This window comes from Asparagus officinalis, chromosome 2 (assembly GCF_001876935.1).
Source record: "Asparagus officinalis chromosome 2, Aspof.V1, whole genome shotgun sequence".
NCBI lineage: Eukaryota > Viridiplantae > Streptophyta > Magnoliopsida > Asparagales > Asparagaceae > Asparagus > Asparagus officinalis.
The window spans coordinates 5,463,956-5,483,462 of record NC_033795.1 but is presented as its reverse complement, the minus strand read 5'-3'; the positions used below and the strand labels follow the sequence as shown (position 1 = coordinate 5,483,462).

General features: G+C 35.4%; 1 protein-coding gene across 2 annotated transcripts; it reads right to left on the bottom strand.

Annotated features, from left to right (window-relative positions):
* LOC109830032 (bifunctional abietadiene synthase, chloroplastic-like) lies at nucleotides 1,319–13,028 on the bottom strand. Of its 2 annotated transcripts, none has more exons than XM_020397184.1 (14): nucleotides 12,686–13,028; nucleotides 5,685–5,761; nucleotides 5,177–5,483; nucleotides 4,286–4,469; nucleotides 3,970–4,187; nucleotides 3,758–3,848; nucleotides 3,364–3,476; nucleotides 3,040–3,266; nucleotides 2,858–2,970; nucleotides 2,668–2,766; nucleotides 2,366–2,581; nucleotides 2,152–2,290; nucleotides 1,826–2,074; nucleotides 1,319–1,735 (listed from the first exon to the last, which is right to left on the bottom strand). In XM_020397184.1, exons 1-14 carry the CDS (start codon nucleotides 12,831–12,833, stop codon nucleotides 1,451–1,453), a joined length of 2,466 nt encoding a protein of 821 aa, XP_020252773.1. In that variant the 5' UTR covers nucleotides 12,834–13,028; the 3' UTR covers nucleotides 1,319–1,450. The 2 variants fall into 2 exon arrangements, with proteins under 2 accessions (XP_020252773.1, XP_020252772.1); XM_020397183.1 differs by having other exon boundaries at nucleotides 1,320–1,735; nucleotides 3,758–3,878; nucleotides 12,686–13,027.

Below are 19,507 nucleotides of genomic sequence, written 5' to 3'. Positions count from 1 at the left end.
ATTATTTGTGAACTTGAATCTTTAACTTTGAATTGCGTAGGCTTCACTCCACAATTCCGCCAACCTCCATTGTATATGATCGTGAATGCGCAATTCCATCCATCCTTCAACCCGTTGTTTGTCTACAATAAATAAGAAAACACAAATACTAGACAAACAACATTAGTGGTAAATTATTTGTTAAATATCATCAAAATAAAGAGGCCAACATCTTGTTGTGTTTTAGGACATTTGGACTTTTTTTTCTTATTAGAACTCTTATTCCTTAGATGGTAAGGAGTTGAGATCTTCAATGCTATATAAGAACAGTCTTTCAAACCAATTAGATTCATCAATCTTCAGAGAATCAATCAAGAAGAGAGAGTTCTTTTGTGAAGCCTATTTGATATTCTTCTCTTTTGTTCTTTTAGTTGAGAGTTGTATTAGGCTTTTGGTGTGTGATTTAGGATTGAGTGATTGAGAGATTTCACATTGTATTCCTCACGATTTAGTAAAGCCCCGTAGACGTAGGTACAAGCCGAACCACATATATCTTTGTGTTCGTGTGTTCTCGATATTTTCCGTGCTCTCGTGTGATTGATATTAGCTTATCCTCGGGAGTGTCATAACACGCTCGTATATAGTGTTGCTCTTATATAGTGTTATGATAAGATTTGTAGTTATGGCACATATTGCTATTATATCAGGCATGGCGTCCACCATCGATTTTGTAGTTTAGGAGCCCTAAGAAGCGAAGATGCTTATCTGTACACCACAAATTTATAAGGATTCCTCCGTTGCAAAGTATTGAAAGATTCGTTGTTGCTGACTGTACCTACCATATTTGGCTTGAAAAGTAAACGTGTCGTTTTTCAACAGAAGAGACTTTTATTGAAGTTATGTGCTAAGTTCATCAAATTTGATTTCAAGACACAAGGTAGTAGGACTAGCAAGCTCACAGACTCAAAACATAATAGAGATTGATAGTTAGCTGTGCACACTGAGTTTGAGCTCATCCCTAAGACAAGAAACTTTTAATTATGCCTCTTCTGTGAGTGAAACTTTGTAATGTTTTGTTCCTTGTTAGTATGAGGTCTCATGTTCACAGTTAGCAGGAGGAGAGATTTTCACTTTTTTGAGAGGCTTCTTTGTAACAGAGAGGTATATCTGTACAGATAAGTTTGTTTTTTATTGCTATTGGTAATAAGATTGGTAATAAGAATCATTGCTTACTTACCATTTTTTTTTCACAACTTATGATAAGTTCAGAGTAAGGGATTAGCCACAATATAATATTGCCATGTTAGCATGGAAAGACAAATCTTCTGATCTGATAAAAACCTTTAGAAATCTTATTATCAATACAGGACCAGATGATCCATAGTAGCCATTAAAAGTACACACATCATTCGAAGTCCAAAATAAATAAATTTACATATTTGCTGCTCAAACCTTACGATAGTGTTGTGGATTAAACTGCAGAAAAAAATCTATCCATCGCATCGCTGATCCTCTCTCTTTCAGTGAGCGGTGTACTGCTGTTATCACCAAGGAAAAAGTGAGTTATTCTTCCATGTTCAAACATCAGCCTCCGGCAGCAGCGAGGTACTTTGCTAGGCTTTAGATACTGGTACACTAACTCATGGAAGGCCTCTTCTGTCGTTCTCTTTAGACGGCATATTGCTTCTTCCTCTGTGCAGTTTGCTTCTTTCATGTAGGAAGAAATTGCAATGGTAGGTTTCTTATGCATCATATTCTGAAATGAAAGAAAATATATTTATTCAGCATTGCAAAGCTGGAAGACAACAATTGACATACAATTAGCAGGATGAAGTTTAATTCATACCTCGTGTGTCCTAACATCAATCAACAGTCTCAAGTACATGGACAACTGATCTTGGATTTTAGAACGGCTGTCCAAGCATCGTAGAATATTATCCACCATATTCTCACCCATGAAGAACATTGTTGGCACTGTTCTGATGGCTACACCACAATCTTTTTTACCATTCTCGAAATATTCTGTCCATGACGATATTTGTTTCGTTTCTATTCTCAATCTACTCTTCATGTAATCTTGTACTTGCTTCGATCTCTGTATTCCTCTGAGTGAATTAGATATCTATAATTTGAAAAGGGGGGGGGGGGCTGTACTCTGGAAAATTTACTTACTAGGTCATGAAAGTAGGGGAATACATCCTTTCCTTGGGCGTTACTTGCTTCAGTTGCCAATTCATTCAATGTATTGTACATTGCCATGAAAATTACTTGAATTCTTTGCGGGAGGGAGTGAATAAGTGAAGGATTCCATCTGAATGTATGTATATTCTTTAGTATGGCTACAGTTGATAGTGATAAAGAAATTTATGCTGACATCGATCCTTACTGTTCAATTGCTTTGCAAAATAGTTTTAGGTCCTGATTGGATCCATGATTTTGAAACATATCTCTAACAATGTCCTCAATGCAGTTGGATTTCGTGTACGTTATCCGACAATCTTCAAGTTCCGGCTCATATAGAGTTGCTGCGATTGAGAAGTAAATCTCTTGTGGGCATATTCGAGTGACAAAAGGATCATCAAGTCCACAGTTGTTCCACCATCTAATAGAGAAAGTACTAGTCAGAATCATGTAAAAGAATTTATAAATATTGAAACAAGGAGGGCAAAGTGAACTAATTAAACTCACTTTAGAACATAATTAATCTCTCTTTCGTGGATAGCTTGTAGCCTGTTATACTCTAACTTAGCAAGTTCCAAATATTTTGGGTTATTGACATTATGCATCCTACAATATCCAAGCATCATTTGTAACAACTGAAATATTTTGGCTCATTAATTAAAACAACTATTTGACAAGAGTATGGAACTTATAGTACCAATAAACTGTCTTTCCTATCCAAAGATCATTTTCCCCATAAAGGTCGATGTACTCCCTAGCTTCAAGTCCTTGAAGACTCATTTTCCATGGGTATCTTAACGCACGCTCAACCTGACGAATACAAAGGATTTCAGGTACAGAAATCAAGATGAATTGAGAGCAAAAGCATCAATAGAGTACCTCTTTAAGCAAATCTTTTTTCAATGCCCACTTGTCATCCACATGATTTTTTATACAATATTGTAAGTAACGCTGAAGTAAAGGTTTTGCATCCTCTAGTATCGTTTCTCCTGGATATGAAATCTGGGAAAATCTGTACAAATTAAACATATCAGAAACTCCAGTGTGCGTCTCCCCTGGGTGGCATATGAAGTGCCCATTATCCTGTTTAAAGTGCTGAAGGATATCTGTTTCAATACAATAATATTAGGTCTAATAGATTGATATAGAAGTTTGTTGTTTCAAATGTCAACTATGCAACGTAAATATAATTTTAATTTTTACCTGGGGATATTTCATAGCCATGTGATCTCGCCAACCGAAGGGCCATGCAGGTATCATCAATATCAGGAATTGGATTTCCAGTTCCATAAGGTACACCCTTTTTTCCGATATTTCTACAAAAAAAAATGTACATGAAAAATGTAGATACTAAAAAAACAAATTTGTATGAGTAAAACCTATTCCAAATTTGATAGTTAACTAGGTTAAACAAACACACAGCTTTTTATAGCAACATTCGATGCATGAGTTTGAATTACAATATGCGTCAGATATATTTGGATAATATTCAGTACTTCAGCTATATAAGCCTATTGCTTCAATATGCTTTCATTTTGGCAACATCCATATGAACTTTAATAGAGTACACAATCATTCTCTAATGTACTGATCTTACCTATACACATAGTCAAGGGCATCGGAAATTTCCTCGCGAAAATAGTGATGAATTCCCAATCTCTCAATGGTGTCAATTGCCCATATGCGCTCTACAAGGTCAATTGGATACTGTGATGGTGCTGAAAGAACACTTAAGGAGTGGTTAAATGTTCTACAATTAACAAATAATCAAAGAAATAGTATTTGATTGTTTCCTTTAAGACAACATACCATGATCTCGAAATCTTTGTACTATGTTAGTTAAGTACTCTAGGGATTTACTGTCACCAGTTTTCATGTAAGCAACAGCTGTGGCAGCAGGGGAACTTAAAGAACTCCCATCTGGAGATTGAAGCTTTAGGATTCTCTTCCATTGAACAATTTCTTGTAAAGCTTCTACCGAGTATAACAATGTTGTGTGAACCGAATGCATCATTTCCACAGGAACTCTATACCGGTTTTTGAATTAATATCAATTTTTATTGTAAATATATACCATAAATTCTTAGAACTATGGAGTGTATATAAAAGAATGTTTAATGCATACCTGCTCTTTTTGTTCTCTCTCATTTCAAAAATCTTTTTCAAGTAAGGAGCATCATAAGGAAGTTCAAGCCCGATACTATTGGCTTCATCGAGCATTGAAGGAAATACTATCTCAAAGGCACACGTTCTCGAGTTACTGGTTTCATCTCCAAGCTGCTCAACATGAGCCCTCAGGAATTCAAGCCCTAGAGCACATGAAAATCTTAGGCTAAAAATAAGGGGATTTTCAGATGTAACTGACTTGCCAACTTTGACAATCTTTTTACTTCATACGTAGACCTTTTAACATATGTAGAGCAAGATGAGAGCCATAGATCACCCAGTTTCATTGCACAATATACATTTCTGAAAGTGGGCATAGTGTGCGTGTGCGTGTCTATATCTGTGTGTGTGTGTGCGCGCGCACATAGCTAGACACATATATGCCAAATGTGTGTATGCGAGCATAAGATTGTGTTGTTAATTTATTTGAATGATCTAAGATTTATTAGTAAGATGAATAATATGGAAAATTGTCTACGTTGGTTGCTAATCTCATGTATCCTCGTAAACATGTTTCAGAGAAAATGTAAAGCAATATGTTGTTACTATGTTATATGATATATAATTTCTAACTGTGGCTGGTCTAGAATTGTGTCCTAGTGGTGTCTCCATACACACAACTCACTAGTGTCCTGCGCACCCTAATTTTAGTAGTGTCTTTAGTAGTAAATAGATGTAAAAGTATGCAATTCAGTGGTATCATGTGACATCAGTGGATACTACATATAATTTTCTACTCCAAGAATAACTGGAAATTTCAAAACTGCAACAAAAGGGAAGAAACAAATGTAAGTAAGTAGTACCTTTGGCTATAAGTAAAAGGGAAGAAACAAATGTAAGAAAGTAGTACCTTTGGCTATATGTTGTTCTCCTATGGACCATGTCTTAAGAGAAAGAATACATGCAAGAGTGCAAACGAGCCTGTCATAGAGATGGAACAAGCTGGGTTCTCCCCATGAACCATCTTCATGTTGATTCCCAAGGACCCAATTTAAAGTTGTAGGAAAATGAGGCCTTGTTGCATCATGCTTCGATGGTATTCGAGCAACCCATGCAGTATCATAAGCAGAAGGGCTTGTGTCACCATCACTCATTGATCTGAACATCTCTTTAATTTGCATAACTAGTGTCCCAATCCTATCATCTTCATCACGTGTCTTATCACCAAAGAAAAAATTAAGTTAGTTCTTGATTTCTCTTTCAACATGTATATGGATATATGTACAAAACTTTGTTTTACACACACACACATACGTACGTATACACAAATTATTTGCATTAGAGGTTTTTTGAGTGCTTGTTGTATATGCATGCTTTAGATTTTGATCCTTCTAACATACAAAAATTACACCGTTCACCTCTTCTGCAGAATCTTTAGCTACATCAATATCAAAAGCTCCAGCAACTCGAGGAGAAAGCGCTCCTGATGCATTAACTTGCCAGAAGAAAATGAAAAAGTAGTCAGTGGATCCAGGGATGAGTAATGTTTTAATGTTTAAATGGAATGCATGATTTAGTATAATTCATGATTCAAACTCTCTTTTCTTTCCCTCATTGTATTATTTATGGTGCTTCTTTAACTTTTTCCAGAGCGGAGAAGATTTAAATCTATTTTCATAATGCAAAAAGTCTAGGTAATTTATGATGCTTCATATGTCATCACAGGCAAAACTCATGGATGTTCCCGGTGCAAATAAAGATCTATTACCCCACATATGATGTAAAGATTACTGTCATGGTTGCTGTTGTTTAGAATATTGTGAGTACAGTTCCACACTAATGCGAAAGGATAATAAAGAACAATTTGTTTAATCGAACTAAAACTGTATTATGCACTCTTAAAAAGAGTCATCAACTCCGATTAGATCCCATATTTCCCCAACACTTTGATACATATAGAATGATTGATGTTTTCGTTTAAAATCTTAGTCTAGAGTCGATGACCCTCAAAAGTGGAATGATTCAATGGAATCATCCAAATGGCAAAGAGAACATAGCCTTAAAAACATTTGCTGCAGATGTATTTGAAGAACATAAATTTTCTCCCGTATTAATAATTTTAGGGTCATAATGTATTAATCCTTTTTGCAATGGTACAAATTTCTTTACAGAATTGATGGCTCTGAAAGAAGTAAAGATAATGATATAATGCTTGTTGAGATTGAATCTAATTCTCAGATTCTTGTATAAATTCTGAAGAAAGAATTTTCTGAAGCACTAAAAATAGAGAGCAACCTAAATTAAAATTATATCGATTTGGGAGGATATGCATTATTCTATCTCGCATGTGTTTATAGAAGAAAATTATGTTGCGGATAGATTGGCGGCTCATGGTTCAAGGAGCATGTTAGACTTTGGCTAATTTTGTCACCATGTATTTTCTTTTCTTTTGGGTTCTTAGAAATTTTTGGATGTGTTGTAGTTTTTTTACAAGATAATGCTATAGTACCCTGATCTTTCACATGTTCAAAAGTTTTCGAGACCTCCTCCTATTTGTAAGCTTTTTTTATAACCCAGACTAGAATTGAACCCTGGATCATGGGAGTCATATTGAAACCTCCAACCATCCGGATCACCCGTGATGGGGCCTTTTTGTAAGCTTTGTTAGAACGATTTTGAGAACGTTGTTCGAACAGTATCTCTTATTTGATTAATAACAAACTCTCATTTACTATATATATGTCTTGAGAGATGATATATATATAAACTGGTATGAGCAAGTTGTGGCTAGAAATAATAGAAAAATCAATACAAATGTTGATTTCAGCCTTTGAACCATCGATGGTCAAGAGGCACTCATTGATGGTCAAGCATCTCATCGATGGTTACAGGAGCCAATCGGAGAAATATAGAAGCATGAGTTGGCACCATCGGTTGTCAACAGTGTCCCATCGATGGTCATAGGAAACCATTGATGGTTGCATGAAACAATCGAAAAAATCTAAAAGCCATAATCAGCACCATTCAATGGCTACAGTGGAACTATCGATGATCACCAAGGGTCCACCGATGTTCATGATCCACCATCGATGTATATAATAAATTTTAGGAATTTTTAGAATTTAATCTCAGCAGTTCATTGACCCGTTTGATCTCCTATTTGCACTCAGATTTGGGTATCTCTTTCCTATCCTATCAAGTTCTATTTAAGGAAAGTTGGAGATCATAATTAGAGGGGAGTTCAAGGAGGCAAATATACAAAGGCGATATCTTTGTTCTAGGGTTTGAGAGAGAGAGAGAGAGAGTTGATCAAATCCTCCGAGTCTTGTTCAACTTCTTCTCGGTGCACTATTTATCAGAGTTTGATTCAACGAGAAAAGGAGTACCCTATACTTTCATTGCCATATCACTTCTTCATGGATCTTCATTTTCATCAATTTAAAAATTGATTGATAAAGAGCTGTAAGATTGCTCTTTTTGCACATTATTTATTTTGGTTAGTTGTATATCAAACTCCTGAGTTTGATAGCGTACACAAGCCGCAGTAATTGAGAGTTTGGCTAGTTAGGGCTAGGTTTCTACCGCACATTGTGAAGAGTTAGGGAAGATAACTGGTTTCAGGCAGATTATAGGGTGCGATTTTTGAAGCCTACTGAATCGGGTGGTGATTTAGGTGAACTCTAGTACTAATGAGGAAGGCCCTTCATGAGAAGGAAGAGTGGACGTAGGATTTTGATCTGAAATACTATAAAAATCTTGTGTATTCCTATGCTACTTTGCTTTCAGTTTTTTTACTTTTTTAGTTTTGCTGCATTTTCTGAGTATTGTCGAAAAACCGTAGTAATCCTATTCACCCCCCTTTAGGCTTGCATTCCAGATCTAGTAAGTGGTATTAGAGCCTCATTACCTATATTTAGGGTAAAGATGTTAAGTCTTACCACCGCTTAAGCCTTTCCTAAAGGACACGCCATCAACCATCCCCTTCTTTTTATGGCACCAACTACACATATTGAAATGTCTGTATGAGAGTTTTTCTATTGCTAACTAGTTTCATTATTTGGTAAAGTGTAGAACATGGATATAAGAAACCTACTATCAAGGTAGAAGGTGTTATTTTGTTCTAACTAAGGGAAACTAGTCTCCAAGGCACAAGCAGATTTACTCTTATAATTCTAAAGCTATGAATGCTTTATATTGTTCTCTTATTGCTAAGAATTTAATTGTGTTTCTATTTGTACTACTATGCAGGATATTTAGAAGATACTGAAAGTCATCCATGAGGAAATTTTGTAGCTAAAGGAGGCAAAGCTTACAATTCTGGTGAGCAAATACACAAATTTTAAGATGAAGGCCTCAGAGAGCATACATAATATATTTACGTGATTCACTGACATCAGGAATAAATTGAAAGCCTTAGGGAAGGAGTACGAAAAAAAGGAGCTGCACAGAAAGATACTTTGTTCTCTATCTCAAGATTTAAAACCTAAGGTAATGGCTAATGAAGAACTTTAAAATTTTTCTAATCTATATATTGATGATCATGTAGACAATCTTATCACATATGAAGTTAGACTGAAAGAGAAGATGCCTCTGAAGAAGACTAAAAGAAGAAATCTTTAGCCTTCAAAGCTAAGAACGAAAAACCCTAGTCTAAGAAGAAAAAGTTGAGCTCAATTTCTGAGGAAGAAAATAGCCAAGTTGATCAAATTGTTAAAGGCTATGAATTCTTCCTCAAGTCAAAGCATGGTTAAAAATTCCTACAAGACAAACATGACTATTATACATGTAAATTAAATAAATATAATTCTAGTGATTCTGATACTGAATTAATTTATTTTCGATGTAGGAATCCCGACTACCTAAGAAGAATTATCCATTGAACAAAAAGGACTATAAAAAAGGGAAAATTTTTCAAAATGACTACTTAGGAAGACTCGGAGAGTAGCTTGAAAGATGATGACGAAAGACCGTGCTTATATCTCATGGGAAGAAAACCTTCAACTTTAGATTCATATCAAAGTATTTTGAGTGGCTATGCTAGTGAAAGTTCAGATGAAAAGATATATCCTTCTTATAATGATTTATATTATAACTATAATGAGATGTTGGTTCACCTTGAGAAAATTACTGAAAAGTATGAAGTAAAGAAAAGGATGAATACAAACTTAAAGAAAGAAAATAAGCTATTGTTAAAGAAAGTAAAATTTTCTTCTTTAAATTTAAATTCAAATAACCCATCTCATGATATCATCTCTTTCATATGCACACAATGTTCTGACCTACAAAATCAAATCTCTTGTTTATCGAAGCAACTTGGAAATAATCAATGTGAAAAACAAAACTTACTGCTAAGGTAATGAGTTATTTTGTGAGCTGTCTTTTGAAAAAATCAAGTTTGAAACTCAATATACTACTATTATTTATGAAAATAAACAATTAAATTCCAAAAATAGTGATTTGAAAAAGGTTGTGAAGAAGTTTTTATTGGCTCAAAAGGTCTTAACATGGTCCGTTCCAATCAACGATTTACAAAAGTTAAAACTAGACTTGGTTATTCACATTCTAAAAAATATGAAAAGTTTTAACCTTCTTTTGAAAAAGGAAATAATTTTAGTTGTTTTAATCCTATTCTCAATGGAACTTATCATTCGGCTCATTATGTTAGAAAATTGGACATGTTTCTAGGAGCTGTCATACGAGATATTGGATCAGAACACTCAAATAGATTGGGATAACAAAAGGCCTTATTGCTATCCAATGTGAATCTATGTTACCTAGGTCACAATTATCTGTCTTTCTATAGGTTTGCAGGTAGGCCGAGGTTTGAGGCAACACATGATGATTGCTTGCTGGTTTAGTTATTAAAATTTAATCATTGGTCTGCATGGATATGAGGAGATACAGATTTGATATATGTTATATATTATTTTCTCATAGGGGTAAGCTTACTTCAAGTATATTCTATAATCCTTACTTATTGTATGTATATTTTTGGATGATGCATGAGATACTTTGTCATATACAAACTTTTATCTACTCGTATTACATATCTGTTTAGTTAGTAGCTTTATGCATGCTCATCTGACTTGTTTTATGTACATAAAATGTTTTTGGATTTTATTTGATTTTTCCAATTTTCGGTTCTTTCTATATATAAAAAAATACAAAATTTTCCTTTCTTTCTTTTTGTTTTCTTATGAAAAATAAAAAAATAATATAAATATTTCATTTTTTTATTATTTTCCTTTTTTATAAGAATATAAAAACTTTGGACTTGCCTATATGTATGTTTTTACAATATATATTTAGATAAGGTTATCTATTGGTATATAAACATGACTTTATCATATTAGTTCATATATTTCATAGATCTACATATGTTATATATGCACACGCAGCATATATGATTGATAAACACAATGGTTCATGATATATTTCATATAACTTTTCACACTTTAGTATTATATTTGTCATGTAGAGTTAGTGAAAATAAGAATAAATATTTTTATATGTTGTTTCTAAAGTGTTTCTAGATATATCAAAAATCTTGAGCTCAATCTACACTTGAATACATCATAAAATTTCTATACATGTACAAAGAACATATGTGTTATAAAATATCAAGTAAAAAGAGTATATTCGTTAAAAGATGATCAAACATCCACACTCTATAAATCCACAGCAAAATTGAGTGTTTTGTTAAAAGATGGTCAAAGACCCACATTCGTGAATAAATGTGCAATATCTCAAGGGTATCCATTCTACGGTAAATATTTCTATATTTATAAATGGTGTACATCACCTTCCAAACACTATTATTCTTCCTCTTAAAAATTCATGCATTGTTAAGGTGATAGAGAGAGATTTTGGATCTTTTCTAAAGGTCGAGATAATTCAAGTTGTGTAACAAAAGAATAAGCTCAAACTAGATAGAATATATCTGAATTCATTTTATAAACTAATATAATTACTTTTATTATTGTTTTTATAAACTTTTCATAGATATCTTCATAGTTCATGTGTGCATTTATATATATATTTATATATATAGTATATATAGTATAGTTATATTGATTATATATACTTATATATATATATATATATTATATAATGGTATTATGTTACTATATAGGGAGAGAGAGAGAGACGAGAGAGAGATAGACTTGTGTCAGACTTAGGTGGATAGTGAATAGTGTGTCACCAAACTTTAATAATCCACCTCATTTAACATTATAAAAGTCATTACATATCATGCAAGGTATCTCCCGTAGGAAAATCTAAGGTTAAAAGTCTTAGTGGAATTGTCCACTTAATGTGGACACAAGTTTTGCTCTCTCTCTCTCTCTCTCATATAGCTATAGATTTATATATATAATACTTATAGTAGTATGGGTTTACTTATATAATATATTAATATAAAACATATATAAAATATATATAATAATATAAAGTAGTAAGTATAAAAATAATATCAAGAAAGATAATAATATAAATATTAGTAATATAGTATATTACATTATAGGTGTATATAATGTATAATAGTGTATATAGTAAAAGTCAATAAACTAAAGTGTAGAATGGACATTGTCCACCAAATGTGTACCCCTTCATCTATGATGTTGAGGATTGTCATGCATACACTCAATGTTATCTTTGAGATTTGAATTTGTGCCTTCATTTGTATATAATGCTAGCACAGTATCTAACGCAAATTACGATGATTGTAACAAAAGATATTTAATGTGTTGTAAGTGGTCTTGCTGTAATAACGCTACCCTGAACGCTTCGAGGGCTAGGTGAGGGTCACGCCTCGCAACCGAGGCGCCCAGGTCGGCATTCTGATAAGTGCGTCGTACAAAGCGCCACTTAGTGTCTGCAGCCGATTAGCCACCCGGTCTTTGCGTATTAGCCAGCGTCCGCCGAACCCATGGGCCCACGAGCCATGATGGCACGAGCCCACGGACCACGAGCCCATGTGCCCAAGCCCACGGCCACACGAGCCACGACATGCTAATACTTATGAAGGATTAATTGATTTATTTAAGAGAAAACAATTCTCGGCTTGCCTACGGCAATCCTCGAACTGAGAACCTTTTGAAACCAAAACTTTTACTTTTCACTACGCTACTAAGCATTTCTAAAAAAAATATCAGTAGTTAGTAAATATGTATTTTGAAGACTTATTTTGGAAAATAGTTTTTCGCTTTTTTATTTCTGCTGCCATTTCTGACATCATCAAAAAATTGTAGCAATTCTATTCATCCTCCTCTAGGCTCGCATCTCCTCTGCGCTTGCATCACATTTCCAACAAGCTTTTAATGATTATTTCTATCAATTGATAGGTTTGGCCGTAGACATGAAAATTTGCAGCTAAAAAAAGTCCCTTGAGGAGGCAAAAGATAATTATGGTGATACGTACCTAAAGGCCTGAAGCTCAGCATCTTGTTCTGTTTTTCTACATAGAGCCCGGTCGTGCAGAAGTTCAGGTTTCCACGAACTTGTGGATACAAGTATCCCAAGGAGCGCGAGAACAAAGCCTTGGAAGGAAGAAGAGAGATCCTCTCCATTTAAGTGCTCCCTTTGATTAAAAATACTGTCCCTTCTTCGGTTTCCCTTGCATGCAGCTTCGCTACTGCCTATGTATAAATAGCAGGTAAAAGTTGGTTTATGATTTGTCACTCTTTCTAGAGAGAAAATTTCCAATTAAGGGGCTTTTTTAAGGGTCTGGACATTTTGGTATTTGCTAATTTTGTACTTGCTAATTTTAGAAAATCAACAAAACAGGCCCGGCATGAGATCCGTAGTGGACTGTCTAAAGAGAATTTTTCTAATAATTTATTAATGTACGACAAAGTGCAGCATCGATCACATGTATGAGAGATTAATTAGTCGGATTAGACTAGAAGTTGTTCAAAGATCCACGTTAGCAAAAAATAAAAAATATTTTTGTTTTGTTAGAAATAGGTAGTGGACTGTCTAAAGAGAATCTTTCTAATAATTGATTAATATGGGATAAAGTGCAGCATCACATGTCTGAGAGATTAGTCGGATTAGACTAGTAGAGGTTCAAACCAATGTTGAAAAAAACGGCTTACGAAATGCGAAATAACGCGTTTTATAAGGTAAGGTGACATTTATGTTAGGTAACAGAAGGATATAATCCATTTATAATATAACTTTACGTTTTTTCAAAATAACGCAAAAAAAAAGAAGGTTATAACGCGTTTATTCTATAACGCAAAGTAACCATAGTTTTTTTTTTTGGTAAATGAAAGATTTTATTCATCACCAAATGTAAGAATGTATGTACATCAAGAATCTCATCATATGTATGAGATATCAAAACTGACATTAAGAGTTCAAAGAAAATAGAACTCAATCAAAAACTCAGCAACTAACAGCTACTAAGTAAAACATGCTCTCCTCAACAGCAACTAACAGCAGCTTAGAACCTGCTAATTGCTCTCTTCAATGACTGTCAAAGTGAAATGATCCATTCTCTGTCTTCTGCCTTAAAAGAGCCATTGAGAACAAAAGAATAAATGTTGAATTTGATATCTCTAAAAAGTTGATCAGCTGGCCTTGCTTTCTGCCTGAAAATCCTGAAATTCCGTTCTCTCCATATACTATAAACAGCTGTAGTTAGAGCCATCCTTTTAATCCTTTGCTTGAAACCATTACCCTTCAGTCTATCACAGTACCAAATCACAATCTGATTCCAATCACAGGACTGCCATTTGAAACTGAGCCAATCCATAATTTTTAGCCACACTTCTCTTGAATAGCAGCACTCAAAGAAAAGATGGTTTCTGTTTTGAGAACCAGTACACAGACAACAATTGTTAGAGTTCATTAATCCCCTCTTAATCAGTCTGTCGATAGTAAGCAACCTATCTTGGATTGCTAACCAACAGATAAAAGAGTGACTGGGGAAGTTTGTAGTCTCCCAAACTGTTCTATGCCATGGCACAACTGAAGAATTAGGGGAGAGAGCATTGTACAATGCTGAAATCTGGATTCTAGAATTTTCAGAGCAAGATTGAATGAGCAGCAACAAGTTATTTAGACCTCCACAAAAGCTAACAGCTTTGTCTCTGATTTTCAAAATTTTCTTCCACATCCATGAGTCCCAGTTTTTAGCCTGAACATGCCATATATCATCATTTCTTAAGTATGCACTGTGTATCCATTTGATCCATAGACTCTCTTTATTAACATGGATATGCCACATTAACCTCAGCATAGTTGCCATATTCCAAATTGTTGCTGAGTAGATGCCAAGACCCCCATGCCTTTTACTCAAACAGGCTTTATCCCAAGAAACCAGAGGAATTTTATGTTTTTGATCTGTTTTGCCCCATAGAAAGTTCCTGCACATTTGATCAATCTTCTGCAATACTCTAACAGGAAGAATATAATTTGAAGTCCAATATATCTGGATGCCAAGAATAGCACTCTTAATAATTTGTAATCTGCCAGCAAAAGACAGAGCTCTATTTTTCAGACAAGCTTGTAATTGATCTGAGATTTTGTTTAAAAGAGGAGAACAATCAGTATATGATAATCGTTTGGATATCAAAGGAACCCCCAAGTATTTGATGGGCAGTGCACCCTCTGTGAAGTTCAGGAGATTACTAATCAAGCTTTTGGTATGTTCATCAACACCACTGTAAAAGATCTTACATTTTTCTGGATTTGCAACCAGACCTGATACCTCACTAAACTCCTTGAAGCAGTTGAAAAGAAGTTTAACAGAATGAATGTCACCCTTAGAAAAGAGGAGGAGATCATCTGCAAATATTAGATGAGTGATTTTTAACTCACCACACCTAGGATGAAATTTAAAAGATCTGTCCTCTTTAAGCATGTCTAATTTTCTTGACAGGAACTCCATACCCAGTGTAAACAAATAGGGAGAGATAGGATCACCTTGTCTCAAACCCCTTTCTCCTTTGAAATAACCATGTAGTGTGCCATTTAAAGAAATAGAGTATTTTGGGGATGTAATACACACCATGATCCAGTTTGTAAAGATATCAGGGAACCCCAGACCAGTAAGCATATCTCTAAGAAAATTCTAACTTATAGTATCGAAAGCCTTCTTGATATCTATACTCATCATGATCCTGGGTGAATTGTGCTTCCTGCCATAGCTCCTCACAATCTCATGAGCCATCAAGATATTACTTGATATTTGCCTTCCTTTAACAAAGGCACTTTGAGCCTCATTAATCAAAAATCCCATCACTGTCTTTATCCTGTTAGCTAGAATTTTTGAAATGATCTTATATAGACAGTTACAACAAGCAATAGGTCTGAAATCAGAAGGAGTCTTTGGACATTTCACTTTAGGAATTAGAGATATGGAAGTTGAGTTTATCATACCAAGCAGTTTCCCAGTTCTGTTAGCTAGAATTTTTGAAATGATCTTATATAGACAGTTACAACAAGCAATAGGTCTGAAATCAGAAGGAGTCTTTGGACATTTCACTTTAGGAATTAGAGATATGGAAGTTGAGTTTATCATACCAAGCAGTTTCCCAGTTCTGAAAAAAATCAAGAATTGCCTGTGAAACTTCATCCCCTATAATACTCCATGCAGACTTGTAAAGGACATATTAAATCCATCAGGACCTGGAGCTTTATTATCATCCATGGAAAAAATAGCTTTTTTGATTTCCTCCCTAGTCACAGCAGAGGAGAGTGCAATTGCTTGAGCTTCATTTAAACAGACCCCTTTGCTAATGAATTTACAGTCAGGCTTTGGGGTAACAGTTTTTGATCCCATAAGATTCTTATAAAAAGAGATAAATTCTTGAATGATTCCCTCACCATCAGTAATCTTGTCACCTGCACTATCATACAGTAGATTAACTCTATTGAGATGCCTCTTAGCCTTGATTGAAGAATGAAAGTATCTAGTGCATCTGTCACCCTGCACTATCCATTGTATCCTTGATTTTTGCTGATAGAAAGACAATTCACACTCCAACAATCTGTTATAAGTGACTATGCATTCTTTCTCCTGTGCAATGAGTACTGAATTGAGAGGATCAGCTTGTAGATTGCTTTGAGTTTTGTCCAGATTTATCTTTGCCCTATTTACTTGTTCACTTATATTATGAAAATTTCTCCTGTTGAGGTCCTTCAGAGCAACCTTCAAAAGTTTCAGTTTGCTAGCAACAGAGAACATCTTACATCCAGTAATAGGAGTTTTCCAGATAGAAGAGACAGTGGGAATATAATCTTCATGCTTAATCCACATCTTGAAAAATTTAAAAGGCTTTTTACCTTGATCACAATCATCATACACTGAAACCAGAGCTGGGGAATGATCTGAACAATTAGGTTGTAAAAATTCCACATGACTGGAATTATAGAAATTTAGCCAAGCATCATTTACCAAGGCTCGATCCAACCTACTCCAAACTCTTGAGTTTGCTTCTTGCCTGTTATTCCAAGTAAAATGACAACCTTCTATTTTCATGTGAGATAGGTGGCAATCATCAATGAAATTCCTGAAATCCATGGTTTCAGCCTCTGTTACCACTGCACCACTCAGTTTATCATCACTACCAGTAATAGTATTAAAATCACCACAAAGAATCCAAGGCTTATTTCCAGCAGATAACCTGACTTGTTTTAGCTTCTGCCAAAGGTCTCTTCTATTTTCCAGATGATTATGACCATATATTGAAGTTATAAGACAATCAATTCTGCCATCAAAAGATCTGACTACACAAGTGATATGTTGAGATGATTGACTTTCAATTTGAACTTCCAGACTATTAGGATCCCAAAGAAGAAGAATTCTAGCTTTGCTAGAGTTAAGATCATTTGAATACCACTTCCAGGTGTTCGCAATTTTCCTAGTAACAATAGGTAGCTTTTTTGTCTTGATTTTTATTTCAAAGAGAGCCATAAAAGATATAGAATTCTGTTGCATATGAAGCTTGACAAGATGCTGCTTAGAAGACTTATTTAGTCCTCTAATATTCCAAAAAGAGAGATTCATAAACTTGCAAAACCCCCCATGTCCACTGTAGAGGGATTACCATCCATGTCTTTTAGAAAATCAAAAGAATTTCCCAAAACTCTAAGCCCAGGCTTCTGCATAATGAGTCTTGATTTAATAGGTTGAGAGCTTATGGAAACACCCACAAATTTATCCTGACTATGCCTAGCTAGAGAAGGTAATGAGAATTTCTCAGAAGACTGCCCAACAGAAGTTTTGCCTGCAGGAATCTCTGAAACATGCACAGCATGCACAACCTTTTCCCCCTTGATTTCTCCACTTATCTGAGTTATTTGACTTTCATTATTTTGCAACCCAGAATAAAGCTCTTGTTGTGTAGCCTGAACTGCCATAGCATCTTTTCCTGCCATTTTGTTCAAATCACCAGAGACAACAGAAGTCTCTGAAACCTGCACAGCATGCACAACCTTTTTTCCCCTGATTTCTCCACTTATCTGAGTTATCTGATTTTCAGACAGCTTGGAAGTATTTTGCAACCCAGAAAAAAGCTCTTGTTGTGTAGCTTGAACTGCCATAGGCCGCCACCACAAAAAAAATAATAATAATAACTAAAAATTTAAAAGTGAAAACTCGCCTCTACGTCGAAGAGCCACTCCTTTGTCGTCGAGGTAGCCACCCTCCATCGCCGCCTCATGCTTCGTCGACCACGACCGCAGCCTCTGCCTCCTCCTTCGTTGACCACGACGTAGTCCCCTTCATCGACCACGACCACATCCACGCCTCCTCCTTCCTCGACCAAGACCGCAGCCCCCATCATCAACCACGACTGCAGCACATGCCTCCTCCTTCGTCCACCACGATCGTGGCCCCCTTCGTCGACAATGACCGTAGCCCCCTGCCTCCTCCTTCGTCAACGACGAGCAGCCGGACCACATCCACGCCTCCTCCTTCCTCGACCAAGACCGCAGCCCCCATCATCAACCACGACTGCAGCACATGCCTCCTCCTTCGTCCACCACGATCGTGGCCCCCTTCGTCGACAATGACCGTAGCCCCCTGCCTCCTCCTTCGTCAACCACGAGTAGCCGCTCATCTCCTCCCTCTGCCATCATGTAAATTTTCAATTTATAATTATTATAAAGTTAATTAATACTTAGTTTTCACTTTTTAGTTACTACTAGTGCTAAGTTTGATTATTTTTATTGCTTGAAACTTGATGACGTCGACGTATTTGATCATTTGATAATACGCTTTAGAATGATTGTTATGACTAATTGTTGTTAGGAAATTGTGATATCATACTTCTATATTTGATAATTGATAATTGTGATGTTATGCTTGAAAAGTTTGATTATTCTTAGTATTAAAGTTATTATAAATTATTAATATTTAAGATTTAAGCCACTACCAACTTTCCTGTTATCGGCAAATAAGCTAGCCCAGCTCTTCTTGTTTTTTTCCCCAAGATTCACTGGAATTTCCTTTGATTCCTTAGGATCCAGAGAAGCAATTGGGGATTTAATAGCATTAGTAGCAGAGCTATCAACAGTTTTCACTTTTGTTTTCGATGCAACAGTTACATCATCAAGAATTGAAATCACATTCTCCAATTGTGATTTAGCATCTAAGGATCTAGCAGATAAGCTTTGATGACAACTAGAAACATCAAAATCAACTTCATCAGCCCAGGAGATCTTACCAGATCCGTAACTAGCATCAGCCTCTGATTGCGAATCTTTGAGCTGACGAGAATGAAGCCCGATGATCTTCGGAGACGAAATCTGATCACGGTGAGATCCAGAGTTCAAAACCTTCAAATTATCTTCCATCTGATCCCGATGAGATCCAGAGGTCGAATCCTTCAATATATCCGCCATTAGCCTTTTTTTCTTCTCCCCCTTCGGCCCCGTTGAACCCATTAGATCCAAGAAATCCTCATCATCCTCCAAGGATCCAGTATCCGAATCTATAGGAAGAAGAGAATTAGAATTTGAAGCACTAAATCCAATTTTTAGAATTTTTTCCCATTATTTTTCTTTTTTTTCGCCATTTCAATCACAGCGGGAGCGCATAATAGCAGGAAAAAATTCGCCTGCTAAAATACGCCTCTAACCGCCCAATGTGTAACTTTTATTCTTGTTCCAAAGTAACCATAGTTAAATGGTTAAGATGTAAAATGCACGTGGACAAGTCAATCACCGTTCATTTTTAATAGATCCCTCTTAATCTCATCTCTCACCTCACTCGCCCTATTCTATCTCAGCC

Excerpts from the sequence above, each read along its gene's own strand:
- LOC109830032 (XM_020397183.1), bottom strand. The coding sequence starts at position 12,833 with ATGGAGAGGATCTCTCTTCTTCCTTCCAAGGCTTTGTTCTCGCGCTCC. Across the intron at positions 4,188-4,285 it reads AGAGAGAACAAAAAGAGCAG|AGTTCCTGTGGAAATGATGC; the intron begins GTATGCATTAAA and ends AAACCGGTATAG. Across the intron at positions 1,736-1,825 it reads TTGATGTTAGGACACACGAG|AATATGATGCATAAGAAACC; the intron begins GTATGAATTAAA and ends CTTTCATTTCAG.